Source organism: Acanthochromis polyacanthus, chromosome 6 (assembly GCF_021347895.1).
Source record: "Acanthochromis polyacanthus isolate Apoly-LR-REF ecotype Palm Island chromosome 6, KAUST_Apoly_ChrSc, whole genome shotgun sequence".
Lineage (NCBI taxonomy): Eukaryota > Metazoa > Chordata > Actinopteri > Pomacentridae > Acanthochromis > Acanthochromis polyacanthus.
The window spans coordinates 21,440,411-21,465,868 of NC_067118.1; the positions used below are offsets into that span (position 1 = coordinate 21,440,411).

At 40.0% G+C, this 25,458-nt stretch overlaps 1 protein-coding gene across 1 annotated transcript in view; it reads right to left on the reverse strand.

Annotated features, from left to right (window-relative positions):
- Positions 1-6,682: 6,682 nt before the first annotated feature.
- Positions 6,683-25,458, reverse strand: part of oprl1 (opiate receptor-like 1) — a 120,955-nt gene continuing 102,179 nt past the window's right edge. The window contains 1 exon segment of the mRNA XM_022204728.2: positions 6,683-13,763. Coding sequence (XP_022060420.2) covers positions 13,216-13,763 — 548 coding nt within the window. The 3' untranslated portion in view covers positions 6,683-13,215.

The window sequence follows — 25,458 nt, forward strand, 5'->3', positions numbered from 1 at the left end:
TAAGGTGAATAGCAGGCACTTTGGATAAAAGCATCCACTACATGCACAGGTACAGGTAGATGAAAAGGAGAGTGAGAAGTAAGGAGAGCTGGAAAAAGCAATGCGTGCAAAGAAAGGTTTTCTCTTGTGGCAAAAAGATGAGACAGGAGCTCTTATGGATGATAAAAAAAGTAGGTAAAGCCAATTTAAGGAAAGGAGAAAAATATGAACAAAAAGATGAAGGAAAGTTTGAGCAATGTGACAAAAGTTTGCTGGGAAGGTGAAGAGAGGTTAAAAAAGGACAGAGCCGAGCTGTTATGTAATGAAAGGGGAGGAGGGGAGGCAGAGATAGAGGGGTGAGGAGGATAAAAGGAAGGAGGCAGATGAATAAATGCATGTAAAGGGTGTCAAGGACTCACAGTTATTGTTCAAAAAGGACATCCATGAGTGTTTGTGCTTAATTCTTCTCCAAATTCATTAAAATAGACACAGCTATGGACAGATGGTGAGGTGTACGGAGAGACTAAGGACAGAAGGACAAATTAGACAGAAATGTTGAAAAATCACCTAGTCCTTTATTAGGGGTCAACGACATTTTAAAAGAGGCCTTTTTGAATGGACACAGTGCAAATTGTGCCAGATGTAATGGATTTTAATGGCTCAGGCACACACCGATCAGCCACAACATTAAAATCAGCTGCCTAATATTGCGTAGATGATGAGGGGGAGGGTGGGTTCTAAATGCAGACATAGGAGGCATACAGGAAGGTGAAAAGCAAACTTTCATAAAACTTACTGAAGGTGACAGTCTGAAACAAATCCCAAAGAAAGAGGTCTAAAAATAACCACGAAGAAATCAGAAAAGGGGACCAAACCCACAGGAGGATGGCAGACTGGACCTCAGGAAGGTAAATAGATGAACTTGCAAAAAACAAGGGATGAAACACAAGGTGGAAAAAATGAGGGAATCACGAGGGCATGAAGAAGACAAGCTGGAAAGGAAAATCAACTGAGGCACACCAGAAAAGTAACCGTAAAAGCAGGAACTAAAGCAGCTAAAACCAAGACTGTGACAGTAGTAGCTCTGAAAAATTAAGGCTTTGATTCCACAGATCCTTGAGGATGTCCTGTGGCATTAGGCACCACAACATTTACAAATGATCATTTACCTCCGTGAGATCTGGGGAATTTAGAGGCCGAGTTAACATCAGGAACACTTTGTGAAAACATTCCTGAACAAGACAAGCACTTAGAGAGCGCAGTACTCCACCGATGCTGCTCAGTTGTTGTAATGATTTTTAATGGATGGAATCTTAAAAAAAGTTTGTGGTCCACAGTGGCTGATTTGTGGTAGGATCATGATTATCACCAGGCCACTGACGTAGTGTCCACTTGTAGTCATAGTTACAGTGGCGCTGTGCCACTATCTCGCAATGATACACGAATCCGTGTGTCCGGACTATAAGTCGCATCACTGCCAAAAAGTAATCAATTGTATCATTTCTGACCACCTTTGGTCAGAAAAATTTGTTGTCCTGTTTTTTGAGTAATGTTGCGAACAGACAAACAAACCAACACAGGTCGTCACATAACTCCACTGCATTCCCTGGCGGACTCATAATGTTTGCAGCGCAGTAACAAGCATTATCCTGCTGAAAAATCCATCAGGGAATACCGTGATACAGGGTCTACAGTGTGTTTGGGTAAGTGTCAAAGTTTTGCTGTGAATGCCAGAACTAAAGGTTTCCCAGCAGATCATTGCACAGAGCATCACAATGCCTCCACCAGTTTCCTTTCTTCACATCGTGCCTCCTGCTGCCAATCTGTTCTCTGACTAAATGACACACTCAGACATGCACATGATGTAAAATAAGCTTACAGTAATGGACAGGTATCAGCATGGATCCTCTGAGTGGTCTACAGCTTTACAGCTTCAAGCTGTGTTGCACAGTGTGTTCTCACACCTTTCTTTCCTCAACTTTACAGTTTTCAGCAGCTTGTATTACAGTAGCTCCTCTGTCGGTTTGGAACACACTTGCCAGCCTTCCATTCCTTCCTGATTCTTGGGCACCCATGACTCTGTCTCTGGTTCACCAGTTGTCCTTCTTTTGACCGCTTTTTGTAGAAACTAACCACTGCGATCAGGAACATCCCACAAAACCATTTTGGAGATGCACAGATCCAGTCATCTAGCCATCACAGTTTGACCTTTGTCAAAGACACTCACATATTTCCCGCTGTTACAGACCCCATACAAACAAGAAAGCACATGGCTCAATACGGGTAGAAGGCTGTAACATATGAAGAAGGACGCCACACAGAAATGTTACAATTGAAGCCACAAGCTTTATTTGGTTAACCCAAAGTGATCAACAAAAGAAACACAAACCCAAAAGGAAACAAAGGAGGGCTGGAGACCCCGGCCGAAAAGAACAAAAGTGGGAAGATGCTGGGCCAACCACGCAGTGGGCCGTCGCTCCCAGTGTCTCCCTCTAAACTACCTAAAAATAGAAACTAAATCTGAAATGAACAGAAGATGAATAACGGACCTGCCGGTAATCTCCAGCCCAAACTAACACAACAAAAGAAAACAGCAAAACCCTGGCACCTAAACATGCATGGGATAAAAAACAACAAGGTGGAAGGGAAAAACCCCTTCTAACCTGACCAGGTGTCTGTGCCATGTGCCATGCCGCGCCCCGTGTCTCTCCACTCCCTGTCCCTCGTATCCCCTCCTCCTCTCCCTACCTGAGCACCGATTGCACTCAGGTGCACAGCAGGCCGAGGGAGGAGGGAGACAAACTGGACAGAAAGAGAGAGACAGAGAGAGAGAGCAGGCTTCTGCACGTAACACCTGCTTCAAACACATCAACTTCAAGAACTGACTGTTCACTTGCTGCTCACTGACAAGAGCTATTGGAACAACATAATCACAAAATAATCTGCGGTATTCACTTCACCTGTCAGTGTTTTGTTTTTTAAAAGAGGGTTTGCTTCAAATAATTTCACCACATTTTTTAATAAAAATGTATCTAAAGTCAATAAAACTCAACACTTTCTATGAAAACAGAGAGCTTCTTTCAATAATAGGAAACATACAGAAAGATAATAGAAAAAAAGACCTCGATCAAAGTCAGTTTCAAATGAAGCTTTGGCTCTGTCTTCACTTGAGATGAACAGTCATGTGTATTTTTCTTCTCATCTACTGATCCCACAAAAAGACTAAAATTAATAATGAATGGCTACAAACGGTTGTCTGTGTATTTGAAACTCTGTCAAAGTTCAATCTTCCTTTGTCACAAAGGTCTTGAAAGCATTCTAAAACTGCAGCATGTTGTGAGGTGAGTAGCTGGCATAATACAAAAGGAGTTCTCAGTCTGTCCTTATATTTCTGTACAAATTCTCAATCATCCATGTCATGGTTATCCTAACAGCTTCAGAAGAAGGAAACTGTGTGTCTTTTTGGTTCTTGAAGACATTTCTCCTCTCATCCAAGAGGCTTTTCAGTTGTTGCAGAGTCAGATATTGTCACTCCAAAAACCCATAGCTAATGGTCCATTAATGGGCCAAAATGGTTCAAAGTCTGGATAGTTGTAAAACTACCAAGTTTTAAAAACAATGCTTGTGGTTCAGATACGTGGGCGATGCCTTGGATAAAATTAGAGCCAAAGAAGTAGAAGTTTTCAGGGAACATAGCTATGTCCATAGCTCGATGGACAAAAACAACATCAGGTTCACAAGGGAGGATGTCGGGGAAACAAATAGCCCATTTTGGACTGTGTTGTGCACATTGAGGAGAATGGAAGTCTCAACATTTAAGTTGACAGAAAACCTTAAAAAACAAACCAAAACTTTCTGTTTGATTCCCACCGCCCACCGGGACATCAGCTGGGGGTCATCAGAAGGTCACAGCCGCAGGATGAAAACATCCCTACAAACACAGAGGGACGAGAGAAAGCACTTAAAACCTGTCTCTAACCTAACACCGCTATTATGAAGTCAAAGAGGAAATCCAGAAAAAGCAGCACAACATCAAACAGAGAATAAAAGCACAAGTGAAACTACATTGTCATCCATTATGTAGGGTTTGTATTTTCTCCAAAAACAAGACATCAGTGCACTTCAGACCCAGCAACGGCAGGACAACCATCTCTTCCGGACATCTGTTCATCTGCATCTGAAGGAGAAGGGACTCCTTGGATGGCAACAGCCTGGACAGAGAAGACAGGCGGTTTGAGAGGGGAGTGAAAGAAGCCAGGACGTTGCCTGCGATGCCATTTATCAAATATTTATAACAGTTTAACAGTTTTGAGATCTCATCCCAGAGAGTTCCACTTTGGAAGTCAGTGAAGCAGCAGAAAAACCTCTCCCTGCTGGTAAAGTGTACGAAAAAATATGAATGTTTAGATGTAACACAGATTGTATAGACAGGTTGTCAGATTGACAGAAAATGAATAGAAATGAATCTGAGTCCTGTTTTAGTGCATGTTCAGTGGATATTTCTTAAACACAATGCTGCCATGATTCTGTACCGTGTGGGAAGCTGTGCCAGCTGCAGACTATTGGCGTTTTGTCAAAACATAGTGACAGTATTGCATTAAGACTGGGACAGACATGCTCAGGACTCTGCTTTTTGTGTGAAGATTGATGTGTTTCTATGAGGACTGTCCGTAGCAATAAATAGGTTTGATTGATTTGGATCTCCCACATGAACTTCTGCTGCAGATTAGCTGTTCGTCCTTTGTTTATTTGTCAGTCCACTTTGATGAATGCCTGAAAGCTCGCTGCCAAAACATTTGATAACAAGGAATTTGCTAAAGAAGAAAAGAAGAGCTCTCTGCAAAACATTCCTGCAAGACACTAAAGAAAGCATGCACTGATGGAATAACTGAATAATAAAAATCATCTGATGAAAGCCAAGATTATCCGTTTAAAGATTTGTGGACCTGTGGCTGAATACCCAAATCAAGCTAATGCTTTTCAAGTGCACACCGCGTCTTCCACAGAACATAATTTATGTAAACTGCTTGTAAGAGTTCTAGGTTTGCAGACACTGGCACACATAGTTGATAATCCCGAGAGTAAGAGTTATACATGGAGCAACTTCAAAGTAACCGTGACACTTAACCAGTGTAATTAATGTCGGTGCTGGTGTGAGGTACAGGCTTCTTAATCTAGTTTGTTTGGAATCCTCAGCGTGCAATGTGTGGATTTGTCATTACCAACACTTGTCACACTTCGTCAGTCCAGAAATGTGCTCATACAGGTGTTAGCTGATAAGTACTACACACATGCCTGAATGGCCAAACAGCTGGGAAAATAAAGAAGGGATTAGTTGTCAAGAGGAAAATACAGGCCTCTATTACAGATGACATTTTGACATGCCACAGCAGGAAAAGCACCACATTTAAATGAAAAAAGCAAAAACAAAACGATACTGGGGAATTCCATTTAGCTGCTTCAGATTCAGTGTTCTGCTCTAGTGGGCTGTCATATAGTGAGGAATGACAGGAACACCTAAACAGTATGGAGTCATCATAAATACAATTATGTTTGTATACAAAGCACCATTTTTTTTTATAGACAATTGTTTCGCACATCAGCAAGTTAACTAGCTTAGAGTTTGTGATTGACTAAGGTGTTTGCACAATCTTTGTCAGTCATTGTAGATATTTTCTCTTTATTTTGAATCACATGTATGCTTTTTTGTTTTTCAGCAAATCTTTCATAGAAAATTTATTAAACTACAGGGGAGCCTCAACTTACGTCGGAATTTCATTCCTACAGCACAACGTAACATGCTTTTCGCTGTAAGTCGGAACTAACAAATATACATTAGTACCTATGTCAGGGTTTCGCCCTTTTCCGAGGATTTTATAATATCTAAATTCACTTCCACGGAGATGGCTTTCCTTTTCTTCGAAGCACTGCCATCAGAAGAGTCTGACTTAGGCTTGGGAGCCATAATGAAGGCCAAAAGGTTTACAACAAAAAAAAAACACAAACTAAAGAAAGCTAATGTAGCACAATTCAATGTGGCATACAACTGGTGAATGGACACAAAGCCATCTTTCTTGTATACCGCCACGTGACAATGTATTCATCTGAATGCAGAATGATGGAACAAGACTTTATTTATAAATTTATCAGAAATGCCGTAGGTCGACCGATTGTAAACCAAAGACTGATTGTAATGGATTGAATATTATTGGGTAGGACTGTGCTGCCGAAACCAAAATGTATGGGAAAACCTCAATAAAAACTAAGAATTTCCATCATTTTTGAAGGCAAAGTATTTGAGGAAAATGTTAATAATTCCATCCATTATCTATACACAAAGGCAGAGGACACCCTAGACAGGTCACCAGTCTATCACAAGGCTACATATAGTGGCGAACAATCACACTCACATTCACACCTATGGACAATTTAGAATCACCAGTTAACCTCAGCATGTTTTTGGACTGTAGGATGAAGCTGTGGGATGCATGTGAAACATTCCCTGTGCAAGAACACTGTAAACATGCAAATCAACACAGAAAGATCCCAGGCCCAGGTCGGGATGCGAACCGGGGATCGTATAACTGCAAGGCAACAGTGCTAACCAGTACACCACTGTGCAGCCCACTCAAGAACCCTCCATTGGGATTTCTTGCATCTAAAAAAAAAACAAAATAGAAAGAAAATATTCAAAAACTCCAAGTCATACATAGTCATCATTTATTTAATCATTTCATAAGCAGAGAAAAATATACAATTTAAAATTCAAGCTTCAGCAAAAACTCTTTATGCGTTGACAACAAGCCAGCTAGCATGGTAGTTCAGTCTGCCATACACAGAACCAGAACAAGTAAATTTATAGCGCTACAGCCAGAGTCATGGGATACAAACAGCCCCACTGACAGCTACTATTTAAAACCCATTAGAAATAGTAGCCTTATGTCTGATTATAGCATACTTAAAAGGTATGACTGGATTAATCTGATCCTCTTAGCTTGTCCTGATCCCCAAAGCTTTGTATCACATCTATTTTGTGTGAGTAGATTGGTACTTGGAAAAAGAAAGTTTCAGAAAATGGGACATCGATAGCAGCAACTTGTGCTGAGGAGTAAATTATTCGATTTTCAAGCGTGAAGAACTGTTTCAATTCATGACTGAGGCAGTGAGCAAAATGCAGTCCACAAGTGATACATAGATATATACCAGACAGTCTCCCACGCATAAGAAAACAAAACCCCCCAAAGAAATATAACAGAAACACTAATGCAACACTGTTTTTTTTCTCATTTAATAGTAATAACAACAACATCAACATTGAATGTTTTTTTTTTCTTTCTTAGATTTGGATTTTCAATGAGTTTTTCATTTGACATTCATGTGGTCTGTAAAATGTAAACAAATGAAAGTAATCCCCCCGCGTTCTGCCACGAGGAGGTAACAATACGTACCATTACAGTTGGTGAGAAATAGATTCTATTTTTACACCAAGAACAACCAGAGAAAGAGGTCAGATGTTAAACGATGATTAGATCATGTCTTATACTTTTACATAATTGTAATGTTGAACAAAATGCCTATACAGACGGTATAATTAATGCTGACTGTGTATTGTTAAACAGAAGGGTTTTGCCCACTTGGAGTCCTCTCTATGTACTTTTGCGTGACAAAAAAAGAAAACACCAAACAGTTATACAAAATATTGTTGCGTCTTCATTTTTAACAGTGACAGTTAAGCACAAAGAGCCTCACAGCTGCGCTATAGCACGTCTTCATAAAGATGAATCATGTCGAAGCCAGTGTCCTTGATGCTCCGGCATTTTTTCCTACACAAAGTCTGCTAGGTTGTACAAAAGAAGACCAGTATTCATAAAACTACCTCCAACCAAAACAGAGACTTAATTATTAGGAGCTACGGCTAATATGTGAGTCCAGCAATACTTACAGTAGTTAATAGTGGTCATATTCTTGTAGCTAGAAAACCAAACAAATCCCAGATTTCCCTCTGTTGAATATTTGAAATTAAATCCACTTCAAGCCATGAAAACTCGGTGAGTTATTTTAAATGATCATGCATGTTGGAAAAACAAAAAAACAATATTGGAGAGGATTGGATTTTTTCTGACCTGCTAAACCTACAGTTAGATTTGCATCATTACAGTTCTGCTGCCACAGTACCTTAGAACTTTTACTATTTTGATAACTGTTACCAGACATGGGCTACAGAATGTGAGCCAGTCTAAAATGAGTTTTCTTTTTTTGCGAAATTATTAAACTCGTAATCAGGGAGTCCAAAAAAATCCCACTTCCCTTATTTTGATTGGTGCTTTGATTTATTTAGAAAGTGGCTGAGATTGCTATTTTAAAATAAATAGAGACATCTGAATCTACACTACTGTTCAAAAGCTTGGGGTCACCCAGGCAATTTCTTGTTTTTCAAGAAATCTCACACTTTTATTCATGCACAAGCCTTTAAACACCACTGGCTAACACAATGTAGCATTAGAACACATTAGTGATGGTTGCTGGAAATGTTCCTCTGAACAACTATGAAGATATTCCATTAACAATCAGCAGTTTCCAGCAAGAATAGTCATTTACCACATTAACAATGTCTAGACTGTATTTTTTAATTCATTTAATGCTATCTGCATTTAAAAAAGCATTTCTAAGTGACCCCAAATTTTTGAACAGTAGTGTATCTCCCAAAAGTTACACTAAATTGCATTCTCAATTACGTTTTGACAGAAAAGTGTTCTGTCCCCCAAAGGCAACACTGTAACATAGAAGTCCTTCTATGGAGTCAGAAGGGTTGGATGGTGGCATAAGTCGGCAACAGGACTTTCACTCAGGCGACCAGCGTTTGCATCCTGCTTGGAGCCAAACTATCACACTTTGGTTGACACTTTCACATGATAACTATTTGTTAGAAGCAGTGAAAACAAACAAACAAGAACACACTTTATCAACACATGATCACAACAGTATTTGTAATGCATAATACCATGAATGTTGACGTTGTTTTGACATTTAAATTTAATGCAACAAATCTGAGGATTACCATTATTATCTTAGCTGAGAATTAAGCTAACTGTGAAGGGACCATAAGCTAACTGTGAAGGGACCATAATACTCAGGTCAAATTGCAAAACTGAACAAAAAATGCCAAACCAGTTTACGTCCACCGTAGATTTAAATATACATTATTTCTTATATTATGTGGTGTAGCATATGGGTTGCTTTTGCAAGTCCCAAAGTCAGAATCAAATGGCCAGCTTGAAGCTTTATTGTACAAACATTATGAGGGAGATAGAATAAAAACAAAAATCCACACAATGAAAATGAATTCATTATCAAACTGTTCCAATCTTTAGCCTAAGATTAAATACATATTTCAAGAAACCCAAGTTCAAAACAGAACTGTTCTCTGGCCTTGTGACCGCTGTCCTCAGAGGGTTTATGAATACAGGTCTGGACTAGTATAAACTAACAGCAAAGCACCATTAAAAACTAGAGCACATTTTATCCAGCCAGAGAGCGAGCTTCAGTAACAGACTTCACTTGATATTTAAGGCAATGTAAGTTTATAGAATTGTTCCTCTCGAAGAAAAGGACAAAAAAAAAGAGAAAATGAGGAAAGTGCACAATACAGATTTCTATGTGCTGCAAAGAGAAGCTGCAGCAAACAGATTGGTTTATACAAATAAGACATTTAACAGCAAACCTTAATCTTATGTGACAGCAAAAAGCATCCATTTGCTGTCCTGACACTCATTCTGCTAGAAAAAATGAGAGAAAGAAAAGCACATGTGTTTGGAATCTACAATAATGACATCTTGACCAATTAAACTTATCCAAATTATATGAAGAGACACATTTATAAAACTAAAGGGGATACCAACCCTAAAACAGAATACACATGTAAATACCTAAAGCCTGGACACTTGCTATAACTGTCTCACTGAAACTACACCCACTGCTTTGCTGCATAAATGAAAAACAAAGTCATACTGTTGTTCAAATGAGAACAAAAACTGATTTATAAATGTTTAGATAAAGCTGTGAGTCAGAAACTGCACTCAAGTTTCCTCAGAAATTGAGCGCCACTGCTTCAAGGCTTTCCTGGAAATAAAAGTTATAAAAATTGACCTCACCAAACATGTATCGGCCACAAATTTCACTCAAATTTTCAGTAAATAGAATAAAAATGATTTAGTAATGACATTTTACATCCAGAAGGTAGAATTCTCCACCTACAAGGATGAAAACTGCCACTTTAACTGTTTGGCAGAGGCCTACAACCGCTGGGCGATAACTTTTATTTTATAGTTGTCCAATTTTTGTGGCCCAAACCTCCACACTGACATATTGTATCCAGTGTAATGCTGTCAGTCCAATTCCCAAAACTGTCCAGAATGAGAATATTTGATGTGACGTCTGTTTCAGGGTTGATTTCCACTTTAAGACACTAAGAAGAGAGAGAGCCCCTTTGTCCCTTGGAGTGGGGTCAGAGCACTGTGACCCCGTCCTCCTGCTTTGCCACTGTGGTGCTGGGAGTCAAAATTACTCCTCAGGTAACACCCAGACGCCAACCCCTCCCGGTGTAAGTGCCCCACCTCAACATTTCCTAAACCCCGACTTCACCAAAACTCTCCTAAATCCAACGTCAACTCCTCAACAGATCAGCTTCACCTTGGAATCCTCAAACCTGACCTGGGTAAAAAAAAACAAAAAAACAGCAAACCCATATGTGTCATTTTTAAAACATTTGTTATCATATTGGTATCCAAATTGTATAAAACCATGACAAACCACTGGAAACTGGATCATAAGAGATGGTGTTGTCTTTCCTCCCAACTTTTTTTCCCCAGAGGTTCTTTTTGATGTTTTGGTGATACGGTAGCATTGACATAAAAAAACTGACATCTTACTGTATTTGTTGGTCAGTTCCATCAAATGTATAGGGAACTACTTCAAATTTAAGAAAAAAAAGTACAAATTTCCTTCCTTAAATGTGAGCTCTGCAATTTCCCTGCCTTGAAACTTACACTTGGGTTTTATTTGATAGTTAAAAGTGGCAACCTTTTTTGTTGCCGCCATATCAATATAATCAAAACAAGAATTTTGCAGGAGTCAGAATCAATGAGCAAACTCCATATGATGGAAAACAATAATCAGTAATTCCAAGCAGTTATGAAGGTCTAAATTTTCTTTTTTTTCAACAAGTTGCAGCAATGTTGGCCAGTTGTAGTTCACATTTTAAATACACTAGAGAAGGAAGTGTGTGCTGTTTTTCTTTGTATTCACTTTTAAACACATATACACATTGTCTTAAAAAGTTATCTTCTGGCAAAGTGATTTATAGTTTTCAGTGTTTGTCCGTGTTAAGAGATAGGATTGAAATCATTTTTTTTTATCGGAGTAATTGTTGTAATTGGATGTTTTGTTATAGTATTTAAAGATTTAAGTGCTTGGAACAGCTTTTGTGAAAGCATTGTTTTTACCCAGGTCATGTTAACGTTGTTTGAGTCAGATTTCAGGTCTTAGCTGCAAACTTGATACGTATACATCCCTACAGGCTAACTGTATTTTTATGTGTGGACACATCACAAACAGCACAAGCAGGCACTGTCATTCATTTTGTGCCCTACAAAACAGCAAGAAAAAGGTCCATACACCTTGTGGTTTTTTCTTCAAATACTAAATCACTTTGTTTTTGTTTTTTTTTGCTGTCGTGTAAGGTCTCCCCATATCCCACCCTAAATACTTCCCATGCTTCCACAGGTGTTCATAGAAAGTTCCTAGAAATCACAGAAACACTAAGAAACTTGTTTCAGGACAGGATTTCTTAGGCCTAATTTGTTTCAGGACACACTGAGAAATGCTTGTTCTATGAGAAATCACATTCATGTGACCCAATCTGGGTCCATAGACACAGTTTAAGAAATATTGTTCAAGAGTAACTTGCTGCAAATTGTTCTTTTCCTTGCAGATATTACATCCAACTTGTTGTCTACATAAACATCACATTACACTTTGTGTGCCCATTAAAGCCAAGGGTCACGGGCTCAGCAGCATAATACAATCACGTAGACCCATTTTGTTTCAGTAAAACCCTCTCAATAACAGCCCCTTACTGAGACCAGCATAGGACACCAGGCTTTCTATCCACCACTTCCAATCACTTACGACTGAAAGTTTAGAAACATCAACTGATAAAGATATAGTAAACTGTAGTGAAAGTGTTTATTCTCCATTTCGGGCGGCATGGCTCAGTGGGTAGAGTGGCCGTCTTGTAACTGGAAGGTTGCCAGTTTGATCCTCAGCCCATCGTGCTCATGTCAAGGTGTCCCTGAGCAAGACACCAAACCCCTAACTGCTCCTGACGGGTTGTGGTTAGCGCCTTGCATGACAGCTTCCACCATCAGTGTGTGAATGGGTGAATGTGACGTATCATGAAAAGCGCTATATAAATACAACCATTTACCATTTTGCAATGTCTAAGGTCGTTATCGCTGGAAAACCACAATCTGCACTTCAAATGTTGTTTATGTTCCTCCTACAAGCACCAAGGTAATGCAAGGTTGTCTTGCAGATTTGGTATCTGTAGCTCCTTCTATTAATCCCATGCTGTTTATACACTTACCCAACTCCAACTCATGCCTTCTCATAACCAAGTAGAAAGTCAAGCAACTTCCTAGAGAGGCAGCAAGTGTCTCCCAGCCTCAGTTGGTCGATCCAATTTCTGTTGATGAGACTGTTGCTTTTGGAACTAAAATAAATGTCTAACAACACTCAAGATAGTTGAAGCCTTAAGCAAATATCCTTGAGGTTTGCCTAAAAGTCACTTAACTCTGTTCCAAAACATGTTATCATCTTGTCCCATCTTGTGGAGTTAGGGCCATAGTCCTTCCAATCTAGGGCTCAGTTACAACCATATCAGGCATCTTCAACACAGATATCTACGTCCTTCCCAACAAAGCTTCCAACAGATCTAATTTCCCTGCACCCTTTTAAAACTACAGGTGCTGTGACTCATTCCTAAATTCTTTTCCTTTCGACCCCATCCTCCTCATCTCCCTCCCCCCCGCCCCAGGCCAGTCTTCTCATTGGGGGGCGGGAGGGTTCGTGCCGCTAGAGAGCTGTAATCTGAGTCAATTCTGTATTGGAGTTCCCTGTCCCATGGGTCTCTCCCCTCTGCGGGGGGTCTACCCCCACCAAAGGGAGCTCCACGCCTAGTCATGCTGGATTAGGCGTTCCACCTCCAGGCCCCCCGCCATCCCCGGCCTTGCAGCTGTAGGCAGCTGCCACCTCCCTGGCAATGCTCCTCATCCTGCCTGACTGCTGGGTATCAAGGCGGAACGGAGACGGATGGCAGAACTCACGGAAGCAGCGCTTGAAGTTTTCATCCAGGAAGGCATAGAGCACAGGATTCAAGCTGCTGTTGACGTAGCCCAGCGCAATGCAGAAGTGCATCAGGACCAGCGTGAACAAGCTGCTCAGGTTGAAGCCCAGGGACTGAGCCAGGACCATGATCTGGATGGGGGTCCAACAGACAACGAAAGCCGCCACCACCACCAGAACCATCCTGGTGATGCGACGCAGGTTGCGGTCCTTTTCCTTGGAGCCGGACAGGATGCGAACACTGCGCAGGCGTTTGACCATCAGGCTGTAGCAGATACTGATGATAGCCACGGGGATGAGGAAGGAGAAGAGGAAAACGCAGGTGCCAAAGACAGGATCCCAGTGACTCCTTGGTTCAGGTAAAACCACAATGCATTCAACACCTGGTTGTGAAAAAAGAAGAATAGAAGAAGACAAATGATATTCTTAGAAAAAAACACTCTTAAAAGAAAAAGAATCTTGAGGAACCTTTTGAGGTTCTTCACTATTCTCACTGTAGAGAAACCTTTTGGGTTAGAAACAGTTCCTTGAATAACTGCTCAAAAAGTTAATTAGACAATATATCACCTAATTACAGATAATCCTAAATAAACTGCAGAGACCTTTTTTTCCCATTTAGGCAATTAGGGAGCTTGGATTGAAAATCCTTTGCACATACTGTTGGCAGAAAGTCAGACAAGATGCTAAATTGCCCAAATATACACAGTTTGCATTGAGAAATATCCCCAGTACCGGTCAAAAGAGCTCTATATTTCTATGCAAAAAATGGGCAAAGAAGACAGGAAGATAAATGTGTCTGAAGCTATAAAAAGATAAATAGAGCCATGTGAAATCAAAGAATTATGACTGCAGAATTTTACAAGAACCTGGTGGGTTGGTCAAATTTCACATCATGAAAGGCAAAAGAAAATGTTCTTTAACAAAAAATTAGGACAAAAAGTACACAGTGACATTAAAAGGTTGTTCAGGGGAGATAATTTGGTGTGTCGAGCATCGTAATAATTTAAATGCAACACACACAGAGTATGTTAATACAGTAAATCTTGGCAGAGGACAGACAGAAATGAGAAGAAAACAAAGCTGAGTCTCAACCTACAGGACTGATACTGAGGTAAGTGGAGGGGGAGCAGTAACCACACACAGTGATAAGAGAAAAAATCATTTTGTTCAATATTTTTACAGAAACATACTGCATTGTTAGCACTAAATCACAACAGAGAGCAACGTCCCGGCTCTCCTGTTGAGACGTAATAAATGCATCTTGTTTGCCTAAATGGAACTCGGGTGTTGGCTTTGGATGCTACACAAAATCCTCTTAAGGTGCAGAAAGCAATGAAGCACAAATTGAAAAGAAAATACAGAATTGCTAACCAGCAGAGAGGAATTGCATAAAACCCCCCACTAAACCTTCGCACTTTAAGCCATTACAATGACTCACAAATGGCTGCAGGGTTGAGGTTCAAGAGCATTTTAAGAAAACTGAATCCATCCAAAATCCATTTTCAAATTTCGTTTTAGTTTATTCTTCACATTTTTTCAAGTCGGCAAAGTTAAAAGACAAACAAACAAAAAAGCACTACCTTTTAGAGTCACTTTATAGCTGTGCTCAGCTGTTGCCATCAGTATGTCAGTGTTCGGTAGCAGCTGCTGAATTACATCCTATCGTGTCTGATTTATATGTATTGGACTACAGTGGAGAGTGAAATGATTTCATTAGACAATTGTTAGCATCACAGTTTAAGAGTTCATCAGGTTTTTTCATCTGTGAAACAGGTCCAAACTGAAAATAGCCACTAGTTCTTGAGACATTAATTACAAATGCGAATCACTGTCTGACCAAACGATGTTGGTACAAAACTTTGCGTCAATCCATCCAGCAAAGAATGACATAGTATACCGAAAAAGTGAGAATTTTGTCAGCAGTGTTGCTAGAAGAAAGTAAGGTGACTGACAAAGTTCACATGAAGTAGTTTATTCAATGTCATACAGAGAAATCTGCTGACTTTATATCTTTGACATTTATGAAAGAGTACCCTGCAAAGTTAGCCTAGCCACGCTAGACCCATGTTTCTGAAGGCACAAGGGTCTAGGCACGCTCGACAGGCAGGGAGGGGGGCTAAAAGGTTGTCTATCAAATCCCTCTGCAGCAATTGGGTAGGTATACAACCAATCAGCGCAACGAATAGGCTCCTAGAGCGCCGGAAATCAGAGGATGCGGGAGTTCGGTGAAGCCTTATTTATACAGTCAATGGGTGAAGCTCAAGTATATTACAGACATGTTAACAGAAAGATTATTCAGAGTCGGTGCTAATGGAGCTCAATGACTGTTGTCGTTTTTGTTGTCGACCCTGTCAGAGAATTAAATTCGTTGCCATGTGTTGTCTAACGCGGCTAGGCTAGTTGTTTCCGGTTGTTTCTGTCAGAATCGTCGCGCCTCTGTCGTCACTTAGTTACGCCCGCCTTCTGACTCTACACTTCATGGTGATTCGTTCGGCCAGTTTTAGGAGAATCCAGCCTCGAGCCTTATGGAGGGTAACTAGACCCACCCTGGCAGAGAATTAAATTCGTTGCCGTGGGTTGTCTAGCGCGGCTAGGCTACTGCAAAGTCACTTTAGGAGACAATATCCTTCCATCCATCCATCCATTATCTATACACCGCTTAATCCTCATTATGGTCACGGGGTGCTGGAACCTACCCCAACTGACTTAGAGTGAAAGCAGGGGACACCCTGGACAGGTCTCCAGTCTGTCGCAGGGCTACATATAGAGACCAACAAGCACACTCACATTGACACATATGGATAAATTAGAATCATCATTTAACCTCAGCATGTTTTTAGACTGTGGGGGGAAGCCGGAGAACCCAGAGAAAACCCACGCATGCACAGGGAGAACATGCAAATTCCATGCACAAAGATCCCAGAAAACCAGGGATCTAAAGTTTTTAAAGTTTTCCATGGCTTGAAGAAAAACTGGAAAAGTGGTCAGTGTAAAACAATTGTGATGATCAAATTAAACACTGCTGCTGTTTTAGCACTTGCTGAAAAAGTAGACATTTTGAACTGAAGCAGTACAAAGTGTTAAAAGTGCCTGTAGCCACAGTTTAATACTTTCTTGCTTCGTCAGCCTGGTGGAACAACAACCTGCTTCGAGTCTTGCGGCTATGGACCAGAAGAAGGAGAAATCCCCCATACGTACGAATGTTTGACAATCAATTTGTCAGAGAAACCACAAATGGCCTAAACAATGATTGATTACACTTTAGAGGTAATCTGCTCCTGGGATTTTTGCCATTAGTTGGATTTCATGTTTTAATCATAACCCTGACAGGAGCGGAGATTAGAAAATGTGATTTTTTTAAAATCCTGAGGCTGTTTGCGAGGCCAAGAAATCAATCAGACTTACACTCTAAGTGATAGCAATGATGCTTTAAAGTGCAGGAGGAAGATGGAGGAAGGTTCAGCCATAGCAAAGGCTGGTACTCTTTAATTATTACCGTATTCAAGAAAAGGGGGGTTCTACTTTGAAAGCTGTAATCTTTAACAAAGTATTCGTTGAGCAGGTTTAGTCTCTATTATTTTGAAATGTTAAGTATGAAGTAATTTTTTCTAAACTCACAAGTAACTTTTTTCATGTTTGGGATTCAGGCTGCAAGAGAAACATAAATGCAGTGTCTTTGTTCTGAAATAAATCCTTGAACTGTGTTTATACCAGATACGGCATCACACACACACACACCAGCTGCATAAATACTCGAGATAAAGCTGTATGAAACAAATGGGAATAGGAGCTGCTGAGAGAAAAGTTGATCTATTATTCCATTTGTTGGAAGCTTTTATCCGATGCATCTCTCAGTGCCATGAGAGTGCACGATTTATGGCGTGTGCGTGTCCCCAGTAAAAATGGAAGCTGCAGTCCCCGCTTCATTACCGCCACGCTGCAGCCATTGATCAAAATCCCTGTAAAAGTCTGTGTGAAAGGGCAGGAATAGTGATAACTGTCTTGATAGGGCTGTGAAGTTTATGTGTTTTATAGCAGTTGCTGTGGATGCCTCGCTGTTCCCTGAGGAAGGAAGTGGCAGAAATGAAGCACCGGGCAGGTTTTAAACCTAAGGGATAACAACACCAACAGATACAAGAAAGGTGTTGTTCCCTGTTGGGTGAAAACCCTCCTTATGGACAATCAGAGGTCAAACGGAACAGCAAAGACGGGGCAGTTTCACAGCTGAATGAAACCAGCAGAGTCAAAGAAAAGCAACGTGTGCTGGTGTGTGTCGAACATTGTTGCCTTATGGGAAAGCTGACGTGACTGTAGATAATCAGTTCTCATTTCTGTCTTCATATCATCTTCTCCTTCTCACTTGTCTTTATCTTGAGGAAGCTGCACCCACTCTGTCTCCCACCCTCCATTTTTCAGACAGCGCTGACATTTCTGACCTCGCGGACACTTCGATTTAATGTCCATGATTTCGCTCTCATTCTGCTAAGAGACGAGATGGCAGCTTGTCAAGACACCGATATATTATACACCACAGCGCTCAGACCTCCATAGCTACAGCTTCAGCTTATGACTAGCGCATGAGAGAATATGTGGATGTATGTTAACATGTTAAAACATTTATTGTGCTTCTACTGTAAGCTAGAGGAAGTGTGTGTATGTCTTCATAAAATAAGCATAAAATTAAAAAAAATTAAGCAATGTGTTGAGGAATTTCAAACTGCCTATATGCATGCATTACTGCATGCTTCAAGATCTTCTGACTCGCCACACTCAACCATGTTATGTTTCATTTAACAAAGTTATACACTACTGAATGTAGATAATAAAGAAAAGACCATGTGCTCAGGTATGTTTGCACAAACTAATGCAATTCACTAACTGTTTATGACGTTTATCATTAATTGTTGATGTTGTTGGGGTTTGGTGTTTGACATGACGATTCAAGATTCAAAAGATCATTCTTGCCATGTGCACATACAGAACTGACAGTGAAATGTAAAGTGACTGTTCCACAAGGCTGTGCAACAACAACATGATACCATCCATCTATTCTCTATACACCGCTTTATCCTCATCAGGGTCGCAGAGGGCCTGGAGCCTATCCCAGTTGACTTAGGATGAAGGAAGGGAACACCCTGGACAGATCACAAGTCTATCACAGGGCTACATCGAGACAAACAAACAAGCACACTCACATTCACACCTACAGACAATTTAGAATCACCAATTAACCTCAGCATATTTTTTTAACTATGGCAGGAAGCCGGAGTACCCATAGAAAACCCATGCATGCACAGGGAGAACATGCAAAGTCCATGCAGAAAGATCCCAGGCCAGGATGCAAAACAAGGATCTTCTAGTCATGAGCGGCCGGTGCTAACCACCGATCCACTGTGCATCCCACAACATGGTACATGATTAGTAAAATAAACAAACAAAAAAACAACCCTTAAATAAATGAAAAAAAATGCGACAAATATTGAGGAGTAAAGAGGTTGTGGAAATGCTGTGTACATCATTCAAGAGTTGCAGTCATGTGTATGCGATGATGTAATGCTCAAGAGCACATGTGTGTATGTATACATCTATATATTACAGAACTACATACATTAAGTCAATGTGTTGCTGCTGTTTGAGTTGCTGTTGAGTGATTATTTTTGATGTCCGGGTCCCTGCAGCGAGCAATAATCTGCAGTTTATCCTCGGGAAGTCCAGACAGCTACGTATCAGCACACCTGGCTCACCAACCACTTCATAAAGACCGGCTCATCACTCCACTCCCTGCCACATCATGAACTCAATTCAAGCTAACCTCACTGTCTGGTTCTGCCCTGACTGCTCTTTCTGACCTGGCTGCATGCTAGGAAACTGGACCCCCTCCTCCTGATCGAGGATCTGGACCCCTGACTGTTCTGTCTAACCTGGTTGCATGCTAGTACCCTGGAGCATACCTGCCCCCTTCCTTCCTGTTTGTGAGTTTAGCCTAGTTTGGGTTTTGCCTCCCCAATCCTGTTTGTTTAGTTCTTGCTGTTGTTTAAAATAAAACCCGTTAAATTCTGACCTGTCTCCGTCTTTCTGTGCGCTCTCACTTTGGGTTCACCCCCATGTGCCGCGACATCCTAGCATGCCAAGTCCTGAAAAAGCCAGCAGTTGGAGCTTTGTTCTCATCCAGTGGGATTTCTGGATAATTTAACACTTCCTGCTGTGTTTAAGCACCATCGATGGAAGCATGCCATGAACATGGGACCTCTGGAGGTATCCTGTGGTTTCTGACACTGGAACGTAGCCAGTAAATCTGTTGGGTCCTGTGGTTTGGAGAATGGGGCCTCCATGGATAAGCTTTTTCTCAAATTAGATTGATATTCAGGGAGTTTGGAGGCCGAGTCAATGCTCTAGGTTTTTCATCATGTTCTTCGAGCCATTCCTGATCATTTTTTTGCAGAGTGGTGGGATGCATCGTCCCACATGATGAACACCACTGGCGTTAAGCAGTCCCATTAGCATGGGGTGTGCTCAATCACTAGTAAGTGGGTGGTTGGGATGTGATAAAGTAACATCCACACATAAGGCAGGACCCAAGATTTCCCAGCAGAATATTGCAGTGTAATGAGACAATCAATATTATACACTTCATCTGCCAATGGTTTTAATGTTGTAACTGATTGGTGTATTTAGTACTGATAAGATGGAACTTGCTGAGGGAAATTCTGGAATCTCATAAATGTATGCATTCATGGAGACTGGACTTATGTGAATTAAACTTTGAGACAAGTAAATTCTACAGGGACACCCTGCTGAAGTCTGCACACATAGGTAATCTCATTAACAATCCGTATTTTTTTTGACTCCACAGATTAAATATGGCTGGTCTAAATTTTGGAGTTATCATTAAGTGGCCCTTTTACCCAAACTGCCCATTGACACATTCCCACAAAGAAAAAAAAACAACCGAATAAAAAAACAAACAAACCCAAAAACAACATAAATATGTACACAGAGTAAAATATTTTGATGTGTACACGATCCACGATCTTTTCACTGTGTTGACAGGAGGCATTAAGTTCCCCAGCTCTCATCTCTCTGAGAGGATGATCGGTGGAAATCTCTCAGACAGGATTAGTTGCTGCTCCATTAGAGTTTTTCAGCAGCACTGGACACTCGCAAGAAAAGGTCAACATGCAATCACTCAACAGCAGTTTGCAACAATCACTCAATGGCTGTTTTGAAATATCTCGCATCTGAAATGTTAATGCAAGACCTTCACTCCACTCTTTTTTTTGCAAACAATTATTATTATTATTTTTAACCATGAAATAGGATTCACAATTAGCCCAGCTTAACCTCAAAGCCACTCTGCAGGAGGAGGCAAATTCAGTGTGTTTCTAATCAGTCCATTTTTAAAAATCATATCAATTTCAAAATCATCTCCAATTTTATAAAAAAAAGTCTCTTTACTGTGTTGCTGGTTTGTGTTGAACACACTCAAGGTTTCCAGTTTACCATTTATTCAGCCAGTATATCCCTTAGGATTGAAATGTTTTGTGTTTTTTTCTGGAGTGAGACCTGAATTCAATGGCTTCCCACACCAGGACAAGTGTGTTTGCTATGACCAAGCTGGATTCAGCCCTTCCAGGAGTCAAACCCTGTTTTTTGATAGTAGGCTGCTGATTAACATTCAGCGTTGGCATGAAGTGGCTCAAAGGTCAAAGAAGGAGGGAGAGCGCACATGCTGAGTTCAAAAGTATTTACATAACTAAATAAGATCGTACGGAATTAAACGGAGACAGAGAGATTGAGCAGGCTAGTTTTCTAAAGCCCCACGGCTCAGATGAACCTCATCTTCCTAATGACCTCCAGTCTGCTTGGCTGCTTTCTCAAAGGGAGTTTTGATGAGCAGATCACAAGCTCAGTCTGAATTATTCCTGAAAAGGTGCAGCTAGTGATTAAGAAGGGGAAAAAAATAGCTGGAAAGCAACCGTAGAGCGTGTGATGGAATTAACATGATCCTGCCTCACACAGATTTGGTTCCTGTACGTCTAAATTGCGTTCTCACTGATGTTATGAGTGAAACACATTTTGTGCCAGATTGTGTTTGTATTTTTCAAAACTATAGTTCTATTCAGTATATCTTTGCCAGTTATTCTATTACTAACCCAGAAAATGTAAAGAGGGTTTTAGAAAATGTTACAAAATGGCCGTATTTTAACACAAACCATGATGTGTCCTGAATTTAGCCAAGTAACATTGATGCCTGAATTTTACCAAACGATGACTGAAACACAAAAGGAAATAGCAAGGGAAAAAAAATCTGCGTATAAATAATTACATATCTGCCAAATCATGAATGGAAATGCAGAACAGTTGTATAGGAATGTTTTTTGGTAGACAGGGTTGGATCAACAACATAAAAAGTCAGAATAAATGCAATGAATGGCTAACTTCTGGTCAAACTAAAAAGACTATAAACCAAAATTCATATCTAAACTCAAACGCTGGCTTCAATACATAATCACCTTTTTATCTGTTGTCTCTCATCACTTGATGGAGGGGTTTTATTTATTTTTAGTTTCACACTATTTTTTTGTCTCTTAACCTTCTTTTTTCACTTTCAAGCTTCGTTTTTTCCCTTCACCATTAACTTATCGCCACAAACTGCTTTGGGTTTCTTCTTCAAATCTTCTGTCATCAGTTCCCTCCAGAATTGATCACTTTTGTTTGCTTTCCTTCACATGTAACCAAGGATCTGCGGGGCACAGATCCTTGGTTACCCTGTCAAACTCTGCTTTCATTCCTTTCATTTAACATTTTTCTCTTCTATTACATTTTGTCTAGCTCTGATTTTTTATTCTCCACCTGCTTAACTTCTTCCCTCCGTATCTTTGCTGCCCTTCTCATCTATTTCTTTTGAATTATTACTTTTTGTTCTCTCTCTTACTCTCTTTACCAACTTTTTTTTTTTAAAAATATTCGCCTGATTTGAATATCTCTCTGTTTTTACAAATTTTGTGTCTCTTATTTCTCTCTCCCTTGCCTTTCTCTGCACTTTCATTTTTTTCTATTTTGTGATTCTTTCCTCTTTCTTTCCTCATATCTTTTCTTTTCACTGGTTTTCTATTACTTCTCACCTGTTTATTCTCCTCTCCTCCCCAAGGACTTGCTTTTCCACTTTTCTAACCTTCTTTTCTTGGTCATCCCTCGGTAAATTTTTTTCGCTTTTAAATAAAATGCTCACATCCCTTTCCCATTCTCCAATTGCCTTTTCAGTTTCTTGCTTTCTCCTCTCTCTTATTGCTAATCCCCCCTCATCCCCCTCCTTTCAGTTTCAATCAGACCAAAACGGCATTCACTTCTCCCTCTTTTTTCTCATTTTGACCTTTCCTTACATTTTCACACATCATTTCTTTCCTTTCTTTTTTTTTCTCTACTCCTCCTTGTGTTGCTTCCATTTCATTTTCTATCACAGGACAGTAGCTACACACAATCTTGCAGTGATTGGATCCCGATGCTCTTCCACCTGAACACATGAAAGCTTGTTAAACTTCAGCAGTCAGCCCTGCCTCCCAATAATTCTGTTCCGATACAACTAAGCTGCATTCTCCTTTCATTCTCAGACATCCAGGGAGCCGCTGAATCCCATCCTCCTGCCCTGGAGAATGTTATATCACAAAAGCTTGAGGAGTAAACACCTTGATTCTTGCTAGAAAACACAAATAATAATCCAGAAAATACAACAACATGCACTGTAAAAAGTGCATTTGAGTTGTAGTTGAAGTAAAATACTTTATGAAATGAATCTCATTTCACTTTCTGGGTTTTTGAAAACAGTCTAGAAGTTACCGGACTCAATCGACTTTAGTTAAGCTTTATTCCTTTATGATGATGTTTGAATTTCAGTGGAAGTGCAAAGATCGGTTTCGCTGCTCTTTCACTGTTGTGCATCAAACGGCCAAGTTTCTGAAAAATTTCTGCTGAAACTCAACCACTGTTTTCTTTAAGTAGGACTGCAGAGAAAACAAAAGGAAAGAAAAGTAAATGCAATGTTGAAATCATGTTTAAAATGTACCTTTAGGTAAAGCAAATATGTCTGTTGTAAAAACTGTCAGTTTCGAGTTCTTCAAAATGCCGCAGCAGGAAAATGTTCATTTGAGAGAGATTGGTGGCTTCAATACAACTTCATAACTTTACTTGGTTGCACCTAATGCAATTGCTCTTTATTGTCAAGCGATTCAATAAAGTTGGTCCAACAATTCTCTCCTGTCATTGTGGGATAATACAGTTCCACCCCTAAAGTCATGTGTAATTACCTTCACCATCACTCATTATTGTTAAGTCGGTTATTTAAATCTTTAATCGCATGGGTGTCAGAGGAAAAGCAATGATTTGTAAAATTAAATGATGTCACCTCATTAATTTCTATTATCGACCTTTAATGTACAAGACAGCCTGAAGATCAATGACCCAAAACCTTCAATAAAATGAAAGAAAGCCAGGAATAAAGCAGATTCTAAACTAGAGGACTCCATCAGCTGCTTACATATTTTGATTGTGGTGCTTATGATTGGGCTGCACAGTAACGTAGTGGTTAACACTTTTGCCTTGCAGCTAGAAGATCCCCGGTTCGTGTCCTGGCCTTCCCGGGATCCTTCTGCATGCAATTTGTATATTATCTCGTGCATGCGTGGGTTTTCTCTTTCTGGGTACTTCGACTTCCTCCCATAGTCCAAAAAACATGCTGAGGTTAATTGGTGTTTCTAAATTGTCCGTAGGTGTGAATCCGAGTGTGATTGTTTGTCTGTATGTGTAGCCCTGTGACAGACCTGTCCAGAGTGTTCCATGTCTTCACCTTAAGTCAGCTGGAATAGACTTTATCCCCCTTAGAAACCCTAGCAACACCTGTAAGCCATCACTGTACAAGCTATATTTCTGTAACTTTGGCTTCTTTTGGTTAACATAAACACATTTTATCATGTCTTAATTTTTTAAAAACTTCTTAGGCAATTGATAATCAATTGAACTGACAACAAGATTCTACAGCAACACTGGCAGCTTTGTAAGGCTGTCCTTAGCAACAGCATGTCAGCATGCTATCATGCTCACAGTGACAAAGTGAACATGCTGATCTTGAGCAGGTAATATTTACTGTGGTGGCCATCTTAATAAAGTGTGTTCACATGCTAAGAGTTTCTCTATAACACCTAAAGTAATAGTACTTTATTACATTTATTTACTTGACCATCAATCAAAGTATTGGGTCGATTTAATTTCTAACATGAGGTATCACTAAAGTCATCAGGATTCATCCTCTGGGAGTCAGAAATGATAAAGCAAATGCAACATCAATCTATCTAGACGTGGGATGCTTCCTATTTTGTTTCTCAGGGATTCAAGATGTTTATTTGCCGCATGCTCCCACAGTAAGGTCAATGAAATGCAATATGACTGTTGTACAAGACTGTGCAATTACAATACACAATGAAAACTGTTCCTTAACACAGTAGAAAATTGTTGTTCAAGCGTGCTGTTGTGGTTTAAGATGATATAATCTGAGGTCAGAGAGTGATTTTACAGCTAGTGAGGATAAATAGGATTGTGCAGTTAGTTTTAAATTACATAGAAGAATAAGTAAATAACCACAGTTGTTGCTGTAACTGAGAGGAATGTTTTTTCTGCATGCTCTTTCATTATTCACTTTGCAGGATATGCAAGAAGTGGTGCAGTTTGATCAGCTAAAGTTGATTTGGAGAAAAGTAGAACAATCAGAGTCTGCTACTTCACCATTCAGCTGCCTCTCAGTAGTATTCATTTCATTTTTTGTGTTGTATTTTTCTTTTCAGACAGGTATTTGTACAATCTTTCTCACTATTTTTGCTGTCACCTTTTGGTCTGAACCTTTGTTACTGGTTTTAACAATGACACAATATAACGTAGACATTTTAAATGTAACATTTTAATTGGTTAAAAAAAGACATTTGTATTACATCGTCTCTATAAATGTATCTCTGTGTTTCTATGTGTGTTGTTGCTGTATTTGCTTACTTGCGGGCCTTACATTGTCTTACATGTGATTACATAAGTTGA